This window comes from Amblyraja radiata, chromosome 17 (genome assembly GCF_010909765.2).
Source record: "Amblyraja radiata isolate CabotCenter1 chromosome 17, sAmbRad1.1.pri, whole genome shotgun sequence".
Taxonomy (NCBI): domain Eukaryota; kingdom Metazoa; phylum Chordata; class Chondrichthyes; order Rajiformes; family Rajidae; genus Amblyraja; species Amblyraja radiata.
Genome location: NC_045972.1, coordinates 6,360,793 through 6,380,265, shown reverse-complemented (window position 1 = coordinate 6,380,265; position 19,473 = coordinate 6,360,793). Strand labels below are relative to the sequence as shown.

General features: G+C 40.8%; 1 protein-coding gene across 2 annotated transcripts in view; it reads left to right on the top strand.

Annotated features, from left to right (window-relative positions):
• Window positions 1-19,473, top strand: part of znf276 (zinc finger protein 276) — a 48,682-nt gene that overhangs the window by 14,202 nt on the left and 15,007 nt on the right. The window contains exons 3-8 of one of the 2 annotated variants that reach the window (XM_033035661.1): window positions 2,386-2,456; window positions 4,449-4,991; window positions 9,801-9,882; window positions 10,841-10,924; window positions 12,391-12,483; window positions 16,262-16,337. In XM_033035661.1, coding sequence (XP_032891552.1) covers window positions 2,386-2,456; window positions 4,449-4,991; window positions 9,801-9,882; window positions 10,841-10,924; window positions 12,391-12,483; window positions 16,262-16,337 — 949 coding nt within the window. The remainder of the gene's footprint in view (window positions 1-2,385; window positions 2,457-4,448; window positions 4,992-9,800; window positions 9,883-10,840; window positions 10,925-12,390; window positions 12,484-16,261; window positions 16,338-19,473) is intronic. The other variant, XM_033035662.1, reaches the window with a different exon arrangement.

The following is a 19,473-nucleotide window of genomic DNA, read 5'->3' as shown; positions in this document are numbered from 1 at the left end:
TTGATATCTTTCCTCTAACGTGGTGCTCAGAACTGAAGACAATACTCGAAATGTGGGTTAAATAATACTCTAAATAATAGGCTTCTGAATCTTTAGTTTGTTATCCTTCCTGCGAAACATTCAGGATGTTCTCTATTTTAAAGGCATGTAAATGCAAGTTGTGTGGAATATTTTAGTAGCAGCTATTTTAAAGGCATGTACATTGCCCTCCATAATGTTTGGGACAAAGACCCATCATTTATTTCTATGCCTCTGTACTCCACAATTTGAGATTTGTAATAGAAAAAAAAAGACATGTGGTTAAAGTGCACATTGTCAGATTTTATTAAAGGCCATTTTTACACATTTTGGTTTCACCATGTAGAAATTACAGCAGTGTTTATACATAGTCCCTGCATTTCAGAGCACCATAATGTTTGTGACACATGGCTTCACAGGTGTTTATAATTGATCAGGTGTGTTTAATTGCCTCCTTAATGTATAAGAGAGCTCTCAGCACCTAGTCTTTTCTCCAGTCTTTCCATCACCTTTGGAAACTTTTATTGGTGTTTATCAACATGAGGACCAAAGTTGTGCAAATGAAAGTCAAATGAGCCATTATGAGACTGAGAAATTAGAATAAAACTGTTAGAGACATCAGCCAAACCTTAGGCTTACCAAAATCAACTGTTTAGAACATCATTAAGAAGAAATGGAGCACTGGTGAACTTACTAATCGCGATGGGACTGGCAGGCCAAGGAAGACCTCCACAGCTGATGACAGAAGAATTCTCTCTAATAAAGGAAAACCCCAAACACCTGTCCGACAGATCAGAAGCACTCGTCAGGAGTCGGGTGTGGATTTGTCAATGACCACTGTCTGCAGAAGACTTCATGAACAGAAATACAGAAGCTACACTGCAAGACGCAAACCATTGGTAAGCTGCAAAAATAGGATGGCCAGGTTACAGTTTGCCAAGAAGTAGTTAAAAGAGCAACCACAGTTCTGGTAAAAAGGTCTGTGGACAGATGATATGAAGATTAACTTATATCAGAGTGATGGCAAGAGCAAAGGATAGAGGAGAGAAGGAACTGCCCAAGATCCAAAGCATACCACCTCATCTGTGAAACATGATGATGGGGGTGTTATGGCCTGGGTATGTATGGCTGCTGAAGATACTGGCTCACTTATCTTCATTGATGATACAACTGCTGATGGTAGTAGCATAATTAATTCTGAAGTGTATAGACACATCCTATCTGCTCACGTTCAAACAAATGCCTCAAAACTCGTTGGCCGGCGGTTCATTCTACAGCAAGACAATGATCCCAAACATACTGCTAAATCACCAAAGGAGTTTTACAAAGCTAAAAATGGTCAATTCTTGAGTGGCCAAGTCAATCACCCGATCTGAACCCAATTGAGCATGCCTTTTATATGCTGAAGAGAAAACTGAAGAGGACTAGCCCCCAAAACAAGCATATGCTAAAGATAGCTGCAATACAGGCCTGGCAGAGCATCACCAGAGAATACACCCAGCAACTGGTGATGTCCATGAATCGCAGACTTCAAGCAGTCATTGCATGCAAAGGATATGCAACAACATACTAAACATGGCTACTTTAATTTACATGACATTGCTGTGTCCCAAACATGATGGTGCCCTGAAATTGGGGGGCTATGTGTAAACACAGCTGTAATTCCTACATGGTGAAACCAAAATGTATAAAAATGGTGTTTATTAAAATCTGATGGGTTTTTGTCCCAAACATTATGGAGGGCACTGTTTATGCAAGTTGTGTGGGATATTTTAGTAATGGCTATATCAACTTGAGGCATGATTTGCGTTTTATAACCCTGAATGTAAGCATTAGAATTCAGCAAATCAATTATCTTTTAACAAAGGCTAGGCTGTTTAGATACAAAGAACTGTAAAATGCATTTTAACTTTTTTTGCCACAGAGACCTGCTCCAAACTATGGCTATATTCAGATTCTTCTTATTCATTGATTGGAGATGGGGATTGCTGACATGGTTCATTGTCTATTACCACTTGCAGTGAGCTATCGTTGTGAACCACTGGAGATGCTCTTGCATTTTGATGCAGTGATCTTTTTCATACAACTAGATGGCTTGCTATGGCAGTTAAGAGTCATAATCACATTACAAATGATGGCATACTTTCGTCACTGAAGGACATTAATTTACCATGTTGATATTTACGACAATCTGGTTATTTCATAAACATCATTATGCTTTTAAATGCTAGTTTGTTAATGTTTTTTTTAATGATGTAATCAGATCTAATTCTTCAAGATGGCTAGACCCTTTTACAGGGCAAGAGTCCTTTTGCTTTTGGTCTTAATTGTATATAATGCCTTTTTTTCTACTTTTTATTATTGTAGATGTGTTGCAGCAACTGAAACATCATCAGTGCAATCACTTTCACAATCTCCGTTAAGCAATTCTGTGTCTGGTAAGTGAACCACGATATTCACTGCATCAAGGAACTCTGCCTAGAATAGTGTAACGTGTATGAATATCAACAACTTACATTTATTCAGCACCTTTATCAGTATGGGAGGTTCTTGGGTGCAGGAATGTAACTTAACAAAGTTTGACACTGAGCCCAGAAAGGAGATGCTTTCTTACAGGTAACCTTTACGGAGGAGACACACAAAGAGGCATCGGATGCAATGCCAAAGCTGGTTGCTCAAGGCAGTTGTGGATGCCTAAGAAGGATTTAAGTAATTGTGCTTAAAAGGGCTGATTTGAAGGAACATAAAATCTTCTGAAGAATATAAGCATAGGAAAAGGTAATGCCATTGGAGGAATTTGAATATCAATATGAGAATTTTAAATTCAAGGGTTGGATGGGCTCAGAATCAATATATGTTTAAGGACACCCTCAGAGCTAAGCATAACTTGTTTCCACTATAGTTTCAAGGTGATTGATGAGTCCAGTGCTGGATTCTGCCTCGTGTGAGGCTGGTGGTATGTGATACTGTGGATGGGTTTGTTCATGCTGTTATATTCTCCTTCCTGCTGTTTGCACCTGACCTCCACATGTTCCTGTAATCGAGAGTTGAGGTACCTGGGTGCTTTCTGAATGCTCATTCTCCATTTTAAATAATCACAGGCCATCGATTCCTGTGAATCCAAGAAAGTTTTATCTTTTTAAGGGGACTTTGAGATAGTTCTGAACCATTTTCTCTGTCCTGGAAATCTTCATATTTTGGACAGGTACATGGATAGGAAAGGTTTAGCGGGATATGGGCCAAACGCGACCAAGCTTAGATGGGACATCTTGGTCGACAAGGCCAAGTAGGGCCGAGGTGCCAGTTTCCGTGCTGTATGAGTCTATGATAGAGCTTGGTGCATTTTGCTTGGTTTGGGAGCCTAGTGTCAGGCATATGGACAATGTGACTAGTTCAAAGGGTTGAGTGTGATCAGTCTTGATGCTGGCATGGGAAAGGTCGGTGACTTTGGTTCACCTATCCTGCCCATGGATTTGGAGACACGTGTCATGTTTATTGGTTAACTGCAGGATTTCCTGCACTCTTTCTTTTGGTCATGTTTTTATTGGCCCTTGGCTTTAGGATTTAAAAAAATTATTAAATGGCACGGAGGCATAACTAGAGTTGCTGCCTTACAGCACTTACAGCGCCAGAGACCCGGGTTCGATCCCGACTAGGGGTGCTGTCAGTACGGAGTTTGTACGTTCTCCCCGTGACCTGCATGCGTTTTCTCCGAGATCATTGGTTTACTCCCATACTCCAAAGATCTACAGTTTGTAGGTTAATTGGCTTGGTATAAATGTAATCTGTCCCTCGTGTGTAGGATAGTGTTAATGGTCGTTGCAGACTCGGTGGGCTGAAGAGCCTGTCTTCGCGCTGTATCTGTGCCTCTAAACTAAATATGGGATCAAATATTTAAGATCTCTAAAGAAGGGTCTCGACCCTAAACATCACCTATTCCTTCGCTCCACAGATGCTGCCTCACCTGCTGCGCTTCTCCAGCATTTTTATCTACCATGGGATCTAATATGGTCCTTCTGGTGAAAGTACACCCACAGTGCTATAGGGAAAGGAGTTCCAGAATTACTTCGTACATCCAGCTTCTTTCATGGACTGTTGGCATATTTCTAAATCAGTATGGTGTACAAATTACAAGGGAAAGTGCAGTGGATGATGCCCTCATACACCTCCTCAATGATGGTGAAAAGCATGGGCTCAGGAGCTGCTATTGCGTAGCCTAGATGAATAATCACAGTGCATTTAACAAACAGTTCACATTGTAAACTTTGTACAACAAACATGGAGGGAATGAATGTTGAGAATGCCTGTCTCCATTTTTTTCCCATGAGGTCTTTCATAATTTCTTTGTTTTTTCTTTTTAATTGCTGTGTATATTGAGGCAGTCTGAAAAAATCTCTCTAGATTTACTAAATCTTTTTGATTATTTGTAGGTGACTTTAAGCAGATGCTAAACGACGGTGTCCTAGTTGCAAGCCCACAGGGTCTACAGATTTTGGTCACCTGGGCTCACCATCATGGTAGTAGCTGTGGTTCTCAGCCACATGTACAGAGTGTTTTAACAGCAGAGTATCGAGGAGTAGTCGGTGCTGTGTGGGGGTGTCCAGAGGGCCACAGTTACATCCTGGACATGCATTCAAGTCGCAGCGTTGTTTTGAATGAGGGACAGTGCCCATCCAGTAGAAATAAGGACTCAATGGAGGAAGTTCTGGATGGTTCAATAACACTTTCACCTCGGAATGGAACAGTGACTGAAAATGGTGAGGGTGACAATGTTGTAAAGCATCAACCTGTCCCAGTGTTAGCAGACTTTCAGCCTTGTATATACAGTGGAGCCACTTCGCGGTCAGTGGATGTGGACAACCCAGAATCTCTATTGAAGAAGGATATGTTCTTGCGCTCAGATCCTGAATATACAGAGTGCTCTTGGGAAAAAGTTCAGGTACAAGATGCAACTCAACCATTAAATGTGAAAAGTAAGACATTTATTTTATTACTAAATTATGGGATTGTATGTTTTATATATATCTTGATTTAAAAAAAAAGTATTAACTGACTGAACATGGGAACGTTCTGGAAATATTAAAGCTACTTGTGATAAATCATAAAATCCATGAGACTGCTCTTTTATTTCAATCAGTTCTATCATCGTGGGAAGATAGCTTACACGAGACTGGACTGCATTGTATATTTTCTGATTATTACTGTTGTGTGATATTTCTCTACTTATTGGTTAATCTAGCTGTTTTTATATCTGAACTAAAATTTGGCATAGTTTGTGTAAGGTCCAAATTATACCATTAAAAAAAAAATATATAGATGGTCTAATATAATGCTTATTGCGTGATAAATGTTGGCAGGGACGTCGGGAGAGGTCAATGAAATATGTTAATGAGAGGTCAATGAAATATGTTAATGAAATAGAGTTATTGGCACATACAGCATAGAAAGAGACCTTGCCAATTGGCTAATTCTATGGCATTTACTTTAAGATACCTCTGCTATGGGGAAACATTTCTAACTATCTACCCAATCTAGAACCATTTTATTTGCCACCAACGGTAACCCCCTCAGCATCCTCTGCTCCAAGGAAAACAAACCTGACCTATCAAGTCTTTCCTCATCAATGCTCCAATCTAGGCAACGTCCTAATCTCCTCTGATACCGCCCCAGTGCAATGGCATATTTTCTGTAATGTGACCAGAACTGTGCACAGTGCTCCATCTATGGCCCAACTAGTATATATTATTGAGTTGTACTGTAAAGTCACTGCTGATGTATTCCGCACCACAACTCATGAAGGCACCATTAGATGTGACACTGAGGTCCATTTGTTCTTCAAAATTCCTATGGGTACTGCCATTCATTGAGTATATCCCACCCCTATTCGTCATCCAAAGTACATCACCTCAAACTTATCAGTTAATCAATTCAACTTGTAAACTATAAGCCAACATTTTCAAATGCCCATAATGTATTCTACTCAAGAATTGTTTAGCATAACTCAAAATCCCATCAATAATTTACATTAAATATGTGGTTGGAACAACGTGAGCTGCATGTCCTCTCAAGCAATCCAAATGCATAATTGATTTTATCTGCCTTTGCTCCATGGTTGCTGTGAGGCAGAGGATTGTGAATTTCAGCTCTGCTCCAGAGCCACGTATCCAGATGGCACTGAACACAGTGGGTCTGCCATAACATTGAAAGTGCTGTTTTTCAATTCGGGTATTATGCTTGCCAAGTAGCAGGGAACATAACCTGGAGTGTTGAATATTCAGATTTCTTCCTATCGTTAAAATATCACTTTCATTTTCAGAGTGGTGGAGATTCAGTTCAGAATACCATGCTTCGGAACTCATTTGTTCCCAGTCTAATAGATCAGAATTCAATCCCAATGTCAAAACAGCTGAATAATGGGAATGGCTGTGTAATAGGAATAGGAATACTTTGTCACATGTGACTAGGCACAGTGAAATTATTTGCAAACAATGTATACAAATAGCAGCCACCTACGGCGCTGACAAAGTTACAAAGCATGCTGGCTTCCCCCCCCCAACAGTTCCCCCACTGCCAAATCCCCATTGTCCTTTGTCCCCCCCGCCCCTTATTGTCCATTGTTCTTCTCCTCACGGCAGACCCATAGAAACTTCTCCTCACGGCCAGGCCATAGAAACATAGAAAATAGTTTTGTTCTTTCCCTCCCTCCTCACGGTGGTCCTTCACGCTCTCATCGACCAAGAACAGAGTCAATATTACAAATGGATAACCTACAGCAGAACTGGCCAGAGAAAGCAGGTTATAAATTCAATATTTAGTCCCGAAGAATACAAGGTAACAGGCAACTGGAAGCACAAGGATGTGACAGAGATACCCGCAAGGTGTCCCCCAATCTGCTGTTGGTTTGTCCAATGTAAAGGAGACCACATCGTGAGCATTATATACAATGCACTCAATTGGTATATGTGCAAATAAATTGCTGATTCCCTGAAAGGACTTTTGGGTACCTGGGTAGTGAGAGATGTTGGTGGCATAGGAAAGTGCCCTAAGAATAAACTGTTTTGAGTTATTTCTAAACTTAAAACCAACATGTTTTCCCCACAATTCTTCAATCTGAAATGTTAATTCTGCTTTCCACAGATGCCGCCTAATGTGCTGAATGCTTCCAGCTTTTTTGTACTTATTTCAGATTTTCCAGCATCTGCTGTTCTGTGTTTTTCATTTATAAAGTAGATGTTTCGCTAGATTAATTATATTTTTAAGGAAATTTGCGTGGAGATAAGAGATTCGATATTGGATGATAGTTGTATTGAACGGCACAGGTAATGACAGTTTAAGATCCTGTTAAAATGCACCTTGTGTAATTTTTTTTAAATAATAGCGTGGTTTAATTTATATGAAGTTAATGAATGGGTGAGCTAAAGTGAAGATTAATCCTGAAGTCTGGGGCTGATATACTGTGTTGATTATAATGTGTTGATTATAGTTGGAAGCTTCTGTTTGGGTGAAAAATGTGCAAATTATTGAATGTTTAAAAATATTATTGCTAAGCTTGGATGAATGGACAAAGGACAAAGGACATTTATTGTCACATACACCAAATGGTGTAGTGAAATTTGTCTTGCCATGCAGCACACAGATAAAGATTAGACACAACATTAAAGAAATTTAACAATAAACATAAAAACATCCCCCCACAATGGTTCCCACTGTTGGGGAAGGCACAATTTCCAGTCCCCATCCCCAGTTCACCCATAGTCGGGCCTATTGAGGCCTCCGCAGTCGCCTTTACGGAGGCCTGATGTTCCAGGCCGTTCTCGCCGGGTAATGTAGCTCCGGCGTTGGGAGAATCCTCACAGCAGCTTGGGACACCTGGAACAGCCGCTTCCGTACTTGAGACCGCGGCTTCCGAAGCCAACAAGGCCGCGCTGGATGGAGCTCCACAACTGGTGATCTCGGCGAGAGATCCCAGGCTCCCGATGTTAAGTTCAGCGCCGCCATCCGCGGCTGGCCGCTCCACAGATCCGCGGCTCCGCGATGTTTCATCGGCGGTCTTCAGCTCACCGGAGCTCCAGCGTGGCGACCCGGGCAAGGCATCGCCCGATTCGCGATAGCGCTCCAGTACTGTGCCGCCGTCGAAGCCGAGGTTCTGGGCGGTCCACTCAGGAAACGCCGCTCCAGGCCTGCTGGTCGGCCGCGAGTACGGTCGAAGGTGCAGCCCGGAGAAAAGTCGCCTCACCGACCAGGTAGGGCCCCTAGAAAGTAATTTCCCCCTCCCCCCCCCCCCCCCCCCCCCCCCCCCCCCACCCCCCACATAAAAAAGACTAGAACTCCTAAAAACAAAACACTCAACTAACTAAAAATTAAAAAAAGATGAAAAACGGACAGCTGCAGGCTGGGCAGCCGTACTACACAGAACGGCACCCCCTACACCATTGCAAGAATGAGATTTGTTTTAGAGATGTAGAGCTCCAGATACTTCAATTGATTAATGTTCTGAAATGACTCAAACTACCACATTTGTTAAAATAAATTGATTCGAGAATAACTTTGCATATCATCAAATTTTTTGACAAAATACTGGACGGAATACATCTTTATTTTGGAGTTTAATTTCATAAGGTTAGCTCCGATAAGAATTGCTGTATTACAATTCCTGCGTTAATCAAAGGTTAAGGTACTTTATTGCCACGTGTACCAATTAAGGTACAATAAAACTCGATTTACCATACAGCGATACTAAAAAAAGCAACAAGACACACGACTACATAAAAGTTAACATAAACATCCACCACAGCGGGTTCCCCACATTGCTCACTGTGATGGAAGGCAAAAATGTCTAATATTCTTTCCTCTATTCTCCCGTGGTCGGGGCAGTCAAACCATCCGCAGTCGGGGCGATCGAAGCTCCCGCAGCCGGCGATCGAAGCCCCCACGTTGAGGTGATCGAAGCTCCCAAGATCGGGGCATTCGAAACTCCTGCAGTCTGGAGCTTCAGATGTTGGTCCCTAACCAAGTCCGCGGGCTCCCGTGGTTGGAGCTCCAAGGTCGATCCCCGACAAGAACTGCTAGCTCCACGCCGTTTAAGTCCGCAGGCTCCCGCGGTTGGAGCTCCCAAAGTCGGTCTCCAGCAAAGGCTGTCAACTCCTCGATGTTAGGCCGCAGTGCAGACGGAGATACGATACGGAAAAAAATTGCATCTCCGTCGAGGTAAGGGATTAAAAAAAGTTTCCCCCAACCCCCCCCCACATAAAACAAAGCTAAAGAAGACTAAAACATACATATAACACGTACTGAAAAAACAACAAAGGAAGAAAAGGGCGAGACAGACTGCTGGCGAGGCAGCCGTAGCAGTGCCACCCGGTGGTCAACACAGGCGTAGGAATTACACTAAATACGGTTGTTTGTATCAGTAATGAATAGGACTTGTGGCGTCAACATGGCATATATATAACCTTGGATTAGATAACAAATGATTATGTTTAATTGATTCTAATTAAAGGTGAGCAATTTGATCTTCTTCTTCTTGCCTATGGTGTGCACAGCCTAAAGTTGTAGGACAGCTTGTTCTATTTGATTGTGCATGCTGGGTTGATTGCATTCGTCGAAACAGGGCGGACCATGTGAAGGTTGCAATCTTCCACCCAACAATTTGATAATACCTGGATTAAGACGTGATGGATTGTAAAATTAATTGTGGGAAAATACGTTTATGCTGCATTGATTCTCTCATGTACTAACCTTTCTGTAACGGTGTACATTTCTTGTCATCATTGTTGCTTTAGAACCAGTGAACTGCAATGAAGCATCTTGTTCTGTAAGAAATGATGTTGTGGATGGATTGGAGTCCAGTGATCTTTCTGAAAGGTAGGGGGTTCATTACAGTTAGTGGTTTATATTGATATCCATAATTGATCAATACTTAATTAAAATATTTCAAGCAGGATCGCAAAATTAGCGATACTTTGTGGTAGTTGGCACTATTTCCAACAACATGGTTGCTTGATGCACCAAGATTACCAGAATGATAGGTACATTTTGTACTTTTGCACAATTGCTGTGATTTCTAGAAACAGTTTAACTAATTGTAAACCCTTTATTTCATTCATTGGGTCTTCATTCTTCACATTGTTTGATTTATTGTGTACTGTGATTTAAAGCTTCAAACTGTTGCACTTTTAAACGTATTTGTCTCTCACCTTTCCCTTTTCTACATTGTTTATTCTAGACAGTTTTTCCCCTCGTATCCAATTATCTTAACTAGATCTTCCCTGCACTGTAATATACCCAATTGAGTAATGTTTAAAATCCCACCGTTCTAGTTAGTTTAGTTTCGAGACACAGCGCGGAAACAGGCCCTTCGGCCCACCGAGTCCACACTCTCCAGTGATCGTCGCACATTAACACTATCCTATACACACTAGGGACAATTTTACTTTTATACCAAGCCGACTAACCGACAAACCTGTACGCCTTTGTGGTGTGGGAGGAAACCAAAGATATCAGAGAAAACCCATGCACATGGGGGGATGTACAAACTCCATACAGACAAGTACCTGCAGTCTGGTTCGAACCCGGGTCCCTGGCGCTATAAGGAAGTAGCTCTACCACTGTGTCACCATGCCGGCCCACAAACGCTTGTAGAACGCTAGTTATAACGCTTGTAGCCTTTTGAAACTATTTTACTAACTCAATTCAATAACAAGATGCAACAGTATGTAGTGTTATGGCTATTCACTAATTATTTAAGGAAAAATGGGACAGTAAATTGTTATCTTTAATTTGAATTTTGAACAGAACATAAAATCTTTACGTTCTATTTAAGGTATTTATCAAGTGAAGATGACAGAGAAATAAAAGTTAAGAATGGCTCTTCAGATGAGTCTTTTCAACCATATTGGAAAAAGAAGTGAGTATTTGTGAATCAACATAGGTTCAAGCTTTTACATTTTATAAGTAATAGCTTGGGTTTCAACAAAGTAGTTGAGATATTTCTGTCTGAAGAAGGGTCTCGACCTGAAACGTCGCCTGTTCCTTCGCTCCCTAGATGCTGCCTCACCCGCTGAGTTTCTCCAGCATTTTTATCTAGCTGAGATATTTTCCTGGTAATTTGGGCTAAAATGCTACATATTAGAATCACCTGATGTTGCACCTGGTTTTGATCTTAATCATCTATTTTATCTGATTTACCTTCAGAGTCATTTTTTATTACATCTTGACTATTCTGCACTCCAGTTTTTGTTCCCTTTTGTAATGATTTGAAGGCTTTTTAAAAATAAATAATGCAATATTTGATCAGTTATATTACCATAATTTCAAATATTGCCTAGAATAAAAGGGCTAGCTGCAGCGATGCAGAAACACATTAACATTTTGCTTTTAAATAATTATTATTTCAATGGTGCATTATTGATGAAAATACAATATTAATAATCCCTAAGTTACTAATTTTCCAATAAGTTGCACAATGGTAATTAGATTATTTATTAAAATGATACTTAAAACATTGTCACTATGTTGGAGCTTATAGATTTAATGTCTTGATATCATAAAAGTTTAAAATTTGATAGATTTTATATTCTTGATTAATACGGGTGTCAGAGGTTATGGGAAGAAGGTAGGAGAATGGGGTTAGGATGGAGAGATAGATCAGCCATGATTGAGTGGCGGAGTAGACTTGATAGGCCGAATGGCTTAATTCTGCCATCACTTATGGCATGATCTTATACTTCAACACAATTTGGCATTTACTATAGAAGCTGACAAAGTATGGCTGGAGATAGACACAAAAAGATGGAGTAACTCAGCGGGACCGGCAGCATCTCTGGAGAGAAGGAATGGGTGATGTTTCGGGTCGAGACCCTTCTCCAGACTGGAAATGGTGTGTAGTCTGATCATTCTATCAAAGAAATTGAATATGGAAAATGATGGCAGATGGGGTTTCGACTTCTCAGAATATTCCCTCCTGTAGTAAATTTTCCATTAATATTTGACACACATAAATACATTTGAAATTATTGTCCTTACATTTGTGAAAAGCAAAGCCTTGCTTTCTTCTAATTCTGTAGCTGTAACATCATAGTTGGCACATATCAACAGAAGTTAAATGTTATTTCTCATTTGCTGAAGAAAGCACACTACTGTCTTTCTTTTACACCTGTGAGATTTTGATATTATTTCAATTTACTTTTGAAGACTTTTTAAAAACATGCAAAAATCAATTTAGTTTATGTAACTGTGAAATTACATAGAAGACAAAATGTTTTGCCAATTTTTGAAATGTTTTTAAATTTTCATTCAGAAATAGAGTAATTCAGATTGGAATAGTTAGTGAAAAGCTGCATAATAGATGATGAAGACTTATTTCTCTTCTAGGAGTAAGTTACCAGTTAAGAAGTGCAATATTAAGGATGTGAAGAAACAATCTGGACAAAAACGTGGCCGGAAACCAAAGTCAAACTTGGAAAGGTATGAATGTTAAATATTCTGTTAATGTGTCACTTGTTGATGTTGGCACCCAGTACTGTTCTAGATTTTGGACACCAAAATTATGTTTCCTGCATAACCATTGGGAAACTCCTTTAACCAGCCAGGGCTAAGTTAATGAACAGAGTGGGTTTGATGAGCTCATGAATATTTATTTCTGGAGTAACTCAGCAGGACAGGCAGCATCTCTGGAGAGAAGGAATGGGGTGACGTTTCGGGTCAAGACTCTTCTACAGACTGAAAGTCTGGGGAAGGAGAAACTAGAGATATGGAAGGGTAAAGTGTGAAAACGACAGATCAAAGCAGATGCTGTTCAAGGGAATGTAGAATGGTTCATTGTGGGCTGAGGGGAAGGTGACAACGAGGCATACAAACAGTAAAATTAATCATGAAGACAGCGAAACTTGTCGGAGAACTGGGGTGGGGGAGGGAGAGAGAGGGAAAGCAAGTGTTACTTGATGTTACAGTCGAGAGCGGGAAAGCAAGTGTTACTTGATGTTACAGTCGAGAGCATGCGGACCGGTTGCATCGTGGCTTGGTTCGGCAATTTGAGCGCCCTGGAGAGGAAAAGACTACAAAAAGTAGTAAACACTGCCCAGTCCATCATCGGCTCTGACCTTCCTTCCATTGAGGGGATTTATCGCAGTCGCTGCCTCAAAAAGGCTGGCAGTATCATCAAAGACCCACACCATCCTGGCCACACACTCATCTCCCTGCTACCTTCAGGTAGAAGGTACAGGAGCCTGAAGACTGCAACAACCAGGTTCAGGAATAGTTACTTCCCCTCAGCCATCAGGCTATTAAACCTGGCTCGGACAAAACTCTGATTATTACCAACCACTTTCTGTTATTTGCACTATCAGTTTATTTATTCATGTGTGTATATATTTATATCATGGTATATGGACACATTTATCTGTTTTGTAGTAAATGCCTACTATTTTCTGTGTGCTTAAGCAAAGCAAGAATTTCATTGTCCTATACAGGGACACATGACAATAAACTCACTTGAACTTGAACTTGAACTTATAGAAAGCAATATTCAAACTGCTGGGTTGTAAGCTGCCCAAGCGAAATATGAGGTGCTGTTTCTCCAATTTGCATCAGGCCTCACTCTGACAATGGAGGAGGCCCAGGACAGAAAGGTCAGTATGAGAATGGGAGGGGGAGTTAAAGTGTTTAGCAACCCGGGAGATCATGTAGGCCTAGGCCAGGGGTGGGGAACCTTTTCACGTCGGAATGCCGCATTAAGTTAGCTGTAATCTAATAAGGCCGCATCCAAGAAATTTCAATTAGATGTACATTATTTTGTTAAAATAGCCCTCATGACTTACTAATGTTTTAATTGTGGCCGTCAGTCGGGGAGTATTATTTTGTTGAATCTTCTTTTACTCTTTGGTATTTTAAATAGGTTCATTTTAAGATTAAAATAAAAATAATAAAAGAGAAACAAAAACATATTAATAAAAATAAAAGGATTTGTTCTACAAAATTTGGATTCATTCAAACGGCCGCACTTAATGGTCCAGAAGGCCGCAGGTTCCCCACCCCTGGCCTAGGCGGACTGTCCCCTTTTTCCTTGGGGAAAATTCATCCCATGGGCATCTTGTATTAAGGAAGAAAATAATGCACATCTAAAGAAACTTCAAATATGTGTATTGGATATTTATTTCTATGTAATGAATATTGGTTGGTCCTGTTAACAACTAAATTGAAATCTCAGATAGACACAAAAAGCTGGAGTAATTCAGCCGGTCAGGCAGCATCTCTGGAGAGATGGAATGGGTGACGTTTCGGGTCGACAACGAGAAGCTGGTGTGACTTGGGTGGGGGAGGAAGAGGGAGAGAGAGAGAGGGAATTCAAGGGTTACTTGAAGTTAGAGAGACCAAAATTCATACCACTAAGCTGAAAGCTGCCCATGCAAAATATGAGATGCCGTTCCTCCAATTTGCATTTAGCCTCACTCTGACAATGGAGGAGACCTAGAACTGAAAGGTCTGTGTGGGAATGGGAAGGAGAATTAAAGTGTTTAGCAACCAGGAGATCAGGTAGATTCAGGCGGACTGAGCGAAGGTATTCAGTGCAGCAATCGCCCTGTCTCCTCAAATTAAGAGACCAAAATTGCACACAATACTCCAGGTGCGGTCTCACCAGGGTCCTGTACAACTTACTTAGAAAACAAGCTAGATTTACACCCATGCAGAACTCATGGACTTCAACTTCACCCCCAATTTCCATTCTGGTCTCGCCAATGTATAAGAGTCCACATCTTGAACAACGGATACAGTAGATGAGGTTGGAGGAGGTGCAAATGAACCTCTGCCTAACCTGAAAGGACTGTTGGGGTCCCTGAGAGTCGAGGGAGGTGGTATAGCGACAGGTGTTGCATATTCTGCGGTTGCAGGGGAAGGTACCTGGGGAGGGGGTGGTTTAGGTGGGAAGGGATGAGTTAACCAGGAAGCTGCGGAGGGAACCATCTCTGCGGAAGGCGGAAAGGAGTGGAGATGGAAAGATGTGACTAGTGTTGGGATCCTGTTGGAGGTGGCGAAAACTTCGGAGGATTATGTGTTGTATGCGACGGCTGATGGGGTGAAAGGTAAAGATTAGTGGGGCTCTGTCTCTGTTACGACTAGGTGGAGGGGGAGCAAGGGCGGAGCTGCAGGGTACTGAGGAGATACGAGTGAGGGCCTCGACTATGATTAAGAATTCCCTAAAGAATGAGGACATCTCATCTTTGGCGCAGATGCACCGTAGACGGAGAAATTGGGAGCAGGGGAAAGAATCTTTGCAGGAAGCAGGGTGGAAAGAAGTGTAATTCATATAGTTATGGGAGTCAGTGGGTTTGTAATAAACGTCAGTCGATAGTCTATTCCTGTAATGGAGACTGAGATCAAGAAAGAGGAGGGAGGTGTCGGAGATGGTCCAAGTATATTTGAGGGCAGGATGTAAATTGGTGGTGAAGTTGAAGTCCATGAGTTCTGCATGGGTGCAAATCTAGCTTGTTTTCTAAGTAAGTTGTACAGGGCCCTGGTGAGACCGCATCTGGAGTATTGTGTGCAATTTTGGTCTCTTAATTTGAGGAAGGACATTATTGCTATTGAGGGAGTGCAGCGTAGGTTCACTAGATTAATTCCCGGGATAGCAATACTGACGTATGATACTGACGTATGATGAAAGAATGGGTCGACTGAGCTTGTATTATAGAAACATTTAAAATTCTTAGAGGATTGGACAGGGTAGATGCAGGAAAAATGTTCCCGATGTTGGGGGAGTCCAGAACCAGGGGTCACAGTTTAAGAATAAGGGGTAGGCCATTTAGGACTGAGATGAGGAAAAACATCTTCACCCAGAGAGTTGTGAATCTGTGGAATTCTCTGCTACAGAAGGCAGTGGGGGCCAATTCACTGGATGTTTTCAAGAGAGAGTTAGATTTAGCTCTTAGGGCTAAAGGAATCAAGGGATATGGGGGAAAAAGCCTGAACGGATTTTGGATAATCAGCCATGATCATATTGAATGGTGGTTTTGGCTCGAAGGGCTGAATGGCCTACTCTTGCACCTATTTTCTATGTTTCTAAGTTCATACCAATAAATATCCTTATTAATTATGTAATTTGAAGTCAACATTTTGGACAACGTGCACAGTCACTGTCATTGTTAACCAGTGTCAGTATCATATTACAAGAAATATAGATAATAATCAAAACAGTTGTTGATGCCACAAGTTATGTGATTACATGGAACGTCTTGGTATTTTTCAGGGAAGATTTCCCCACCATGTATCGATGTCAGTATAAGGGTTGCTGTGCTGTTTACAGAGGAGTTGACGGACTTAAGGTAAAGTTATACTTAAGACTAAATGGAAATTTTAAAAATTAAGTCTTTTGCTTGTCAGCTTGGCCTCCTTGGTCATAAGTCATAAGGTCATAAGTAATAGTAGCAGAATTAGGCATTCGGCTCATTGAATCTACTCCGCCATTCAATCGATATCTCCATCCTAACCCCATTCTCCTGCCTTCTCCCCATAACCCCTGACACCCGTACTAATCAAGAATCTATCTATCTCCGCTTTAAAAATATCCATTGACTTGGCCTCCACAGTCTTCTGTAGTGAAGAATTCCACAGATTCACCACTCTCTGACTAAATAAATTCCTTCTCATCTCCCTCCTAAAGGAACATCCTTTAATTCAGAGGCTATGACCTCTAGTCCTAGACTCTCCCGCTAGTGGAACCATCCTCTCCACGTCCACACTATCCAAGCCTTTCACTATTCGGTACGTTTCAATGAGGTTGTCATGTATAATCACATGAATTTCAATCAAATGGTTGCAATTTAAGACCAATGCCAGGACTTGAATTTGTAATCCTGACTGATCCTCAAATGTAAGACTTAATCTGGCATTTACTTTTAAACACTAACTCAATGGGGAAATTCTATACTTGCCATAGTAATGAGATTCGGATCATTTTTGGAGCGACTGTAAATAATAGATTAGATTTTAGACCTTCTATATCTGTTGTTAGACTATTGGAGCTTTAGAATGCTACTAATGTAATTCCTAAGTCACACTATATTACCTGTCCTGCATTTAGTGGTTAAATTCTTAAGGAAAAAGTTGTGTAGTAGACTACAGTAAATCTGTAGAGATACAAAATACGAATACCACAATCCTGCATTGTGCGTGGTATCTCTGATTTTGGTGATAGCTACTAGCTGCAATGGATGGTGAGAAACATCTGAAACTAATTAGTCTGCTCCATATGAGGATTCAGTAAATCAAAATCAAACTGCATCTTTTGTCAAACGGAAACGTACAAGCCATTCATCAAAACAATGCTTGAGGTGTTTTTTTATTTTTACAGTAAAACTTCAACCATAGTGGTGACTAACTGGCAAAGCTTTTAGAATTGTGGAATGTTTTCATTCACTTTAGATGTTACACAATTGTACAGTGAACCTGTTAAGTTTCAATGAACTGTGGGCACTGCGGTAGAACAGGAAACAGTGCTCCAATATGTTTAAAGCACACAAACTAGGGCCCCAGTAAATTTAAGGGCAGGACAAATGGGATCTTGGTGAGTTTAAAATGAATGTGGGAAACAGGGACCCCAGTGAGTTACAAGGGCCCCATGGAGTTTCATGGGAGCATGAGGAGCTGGGGCCCAATGGGTTTAAAGAAAGCATGTGAAACATTATCTAATGACCATTGTTGAATTGATGTGAATACTTCTACTGATTTAATACTCTCCATCAATTTTCATGAATGATACTTAATAAATCTGTTTGAAATAACATTGGCTGGGATCACCCTTCAGTTTAATGTTTCTAAAACAAGTTTAAATGTATGCAGAAACTATTTTTGTTCACAATTCCTTTGCCGGTACGTTAATTTAGCTACTTCTGAGTAAATGCTTGGTAATGGAAGGCATTACTTCATCAGTTAGAAACCATTGCTAGTGCTTTGTGGTAACGTGTTTTATGTACTGTTTGCAGTTAAGTACATGTCACTATTGATTACATTATGAAAAGACAGAGTTGAATTTAAGGTGTACATTATACTTCTATCAGTTGAGCCACAGAGTCGTGTAGAGATACAGCATGGAAACAGGAGTCTCAGCATACCAAGTCCATGCTGACCATCAACCACCCACTTTATTCTCCCTATATTCCTCCCAATTCCCTCTCTGATTATATCACTCGTCAACATACTAGGAGTAATTTACAGTAGCCAATTAACCGATCAACCCACATTTTTGGGATGTGGGAAGAAACAGAAGCATTTTCAGGGAGTGCATACGTATTACGCACAGACAGTACCAGAGGTCAGGATCGGGCTGCTGGAGCTGGGAGGCAATAGCTCTACCAGCTGCGCTATTGCGCTGTCCAAGGCAAAACCCTGTGAAAAGGGATTGTGCCGTATTTCTAAATTCTTAACGAATATCCATTGGACTTGAGTGACAAAGTGGATTGGGCAGTCTAACCTAAGATTGACACAAAATGCTGGACTAACTCAGGCAGGCAGCATCTCTGCAGAGAAGGAATGGGTGACGATTCGGGTCGAGACCCTTCTAATCTATTGGATGTTACTGTTCTGGGATTCTTTGTTTTATCATGTAGTCTGTCACAGTTCCGATTTTGGCTAAGAGGGGTGAAGGAAAGCTTTCCTGTAGCACATGTCAGCAGTGTGCATAAATAATTTATTTCATGTTTTTATTTGAAAGATGGAAACACAAACTTTTCTGGTATTTCTAATTTAGTTACGCAACCATACAGAATTAGACATTTCTCCCGGGGTAAATAAATGAAGAATGTCAGAATAGAGCACTGCATTCAATTAAAAATGCTCCCTAATGGCATATATTTGGATATTTTACATCAATTATTTATTACATTGTCTTTGCAGGCACAAAAACATTACAATAATTTTGAAAAACAGCTTCATTACTGGAATACCTCTTGGGTACATGTTCACATTGTTTTGTAATACAACAAAAATTGAGAAAAATGGTGTTAACATGTTACTACACCCTTCTGTATAACATTTTATTATTACATTTATTGTCTTTTTTTGGCCAAAACTAAACTTCTGATTAAATTGGTTTTATCTTGCATGTAGTACATGCCACATTGTTCCCAGGTGAAAGCGAACATGACTTTTGTTTGTAAGCAACTTTAACGAGGGTGTGTGATTAAGTGCATGAATAGGGCTGGTTGCTCTGATGGTGTATTTATAGTCACACAGCATGGAAACAGGTCCTTGGTCCTGGTTGTCCATGCCGACCAAGGCACCCCACCTACACCAGTCTCATTTTCCCACGTTTGGCCCATATCCTTCTAAACCTTTCCTATCCATGTACCTGTCCAAATGCCTTTTAAACATTGTTACTAATTACTAATTATTAGCCTTCACTACAATGGTATCCCCATAGATTGCATTCCCATACTGAGTTTTCTGTCCAGTGCGACTTTC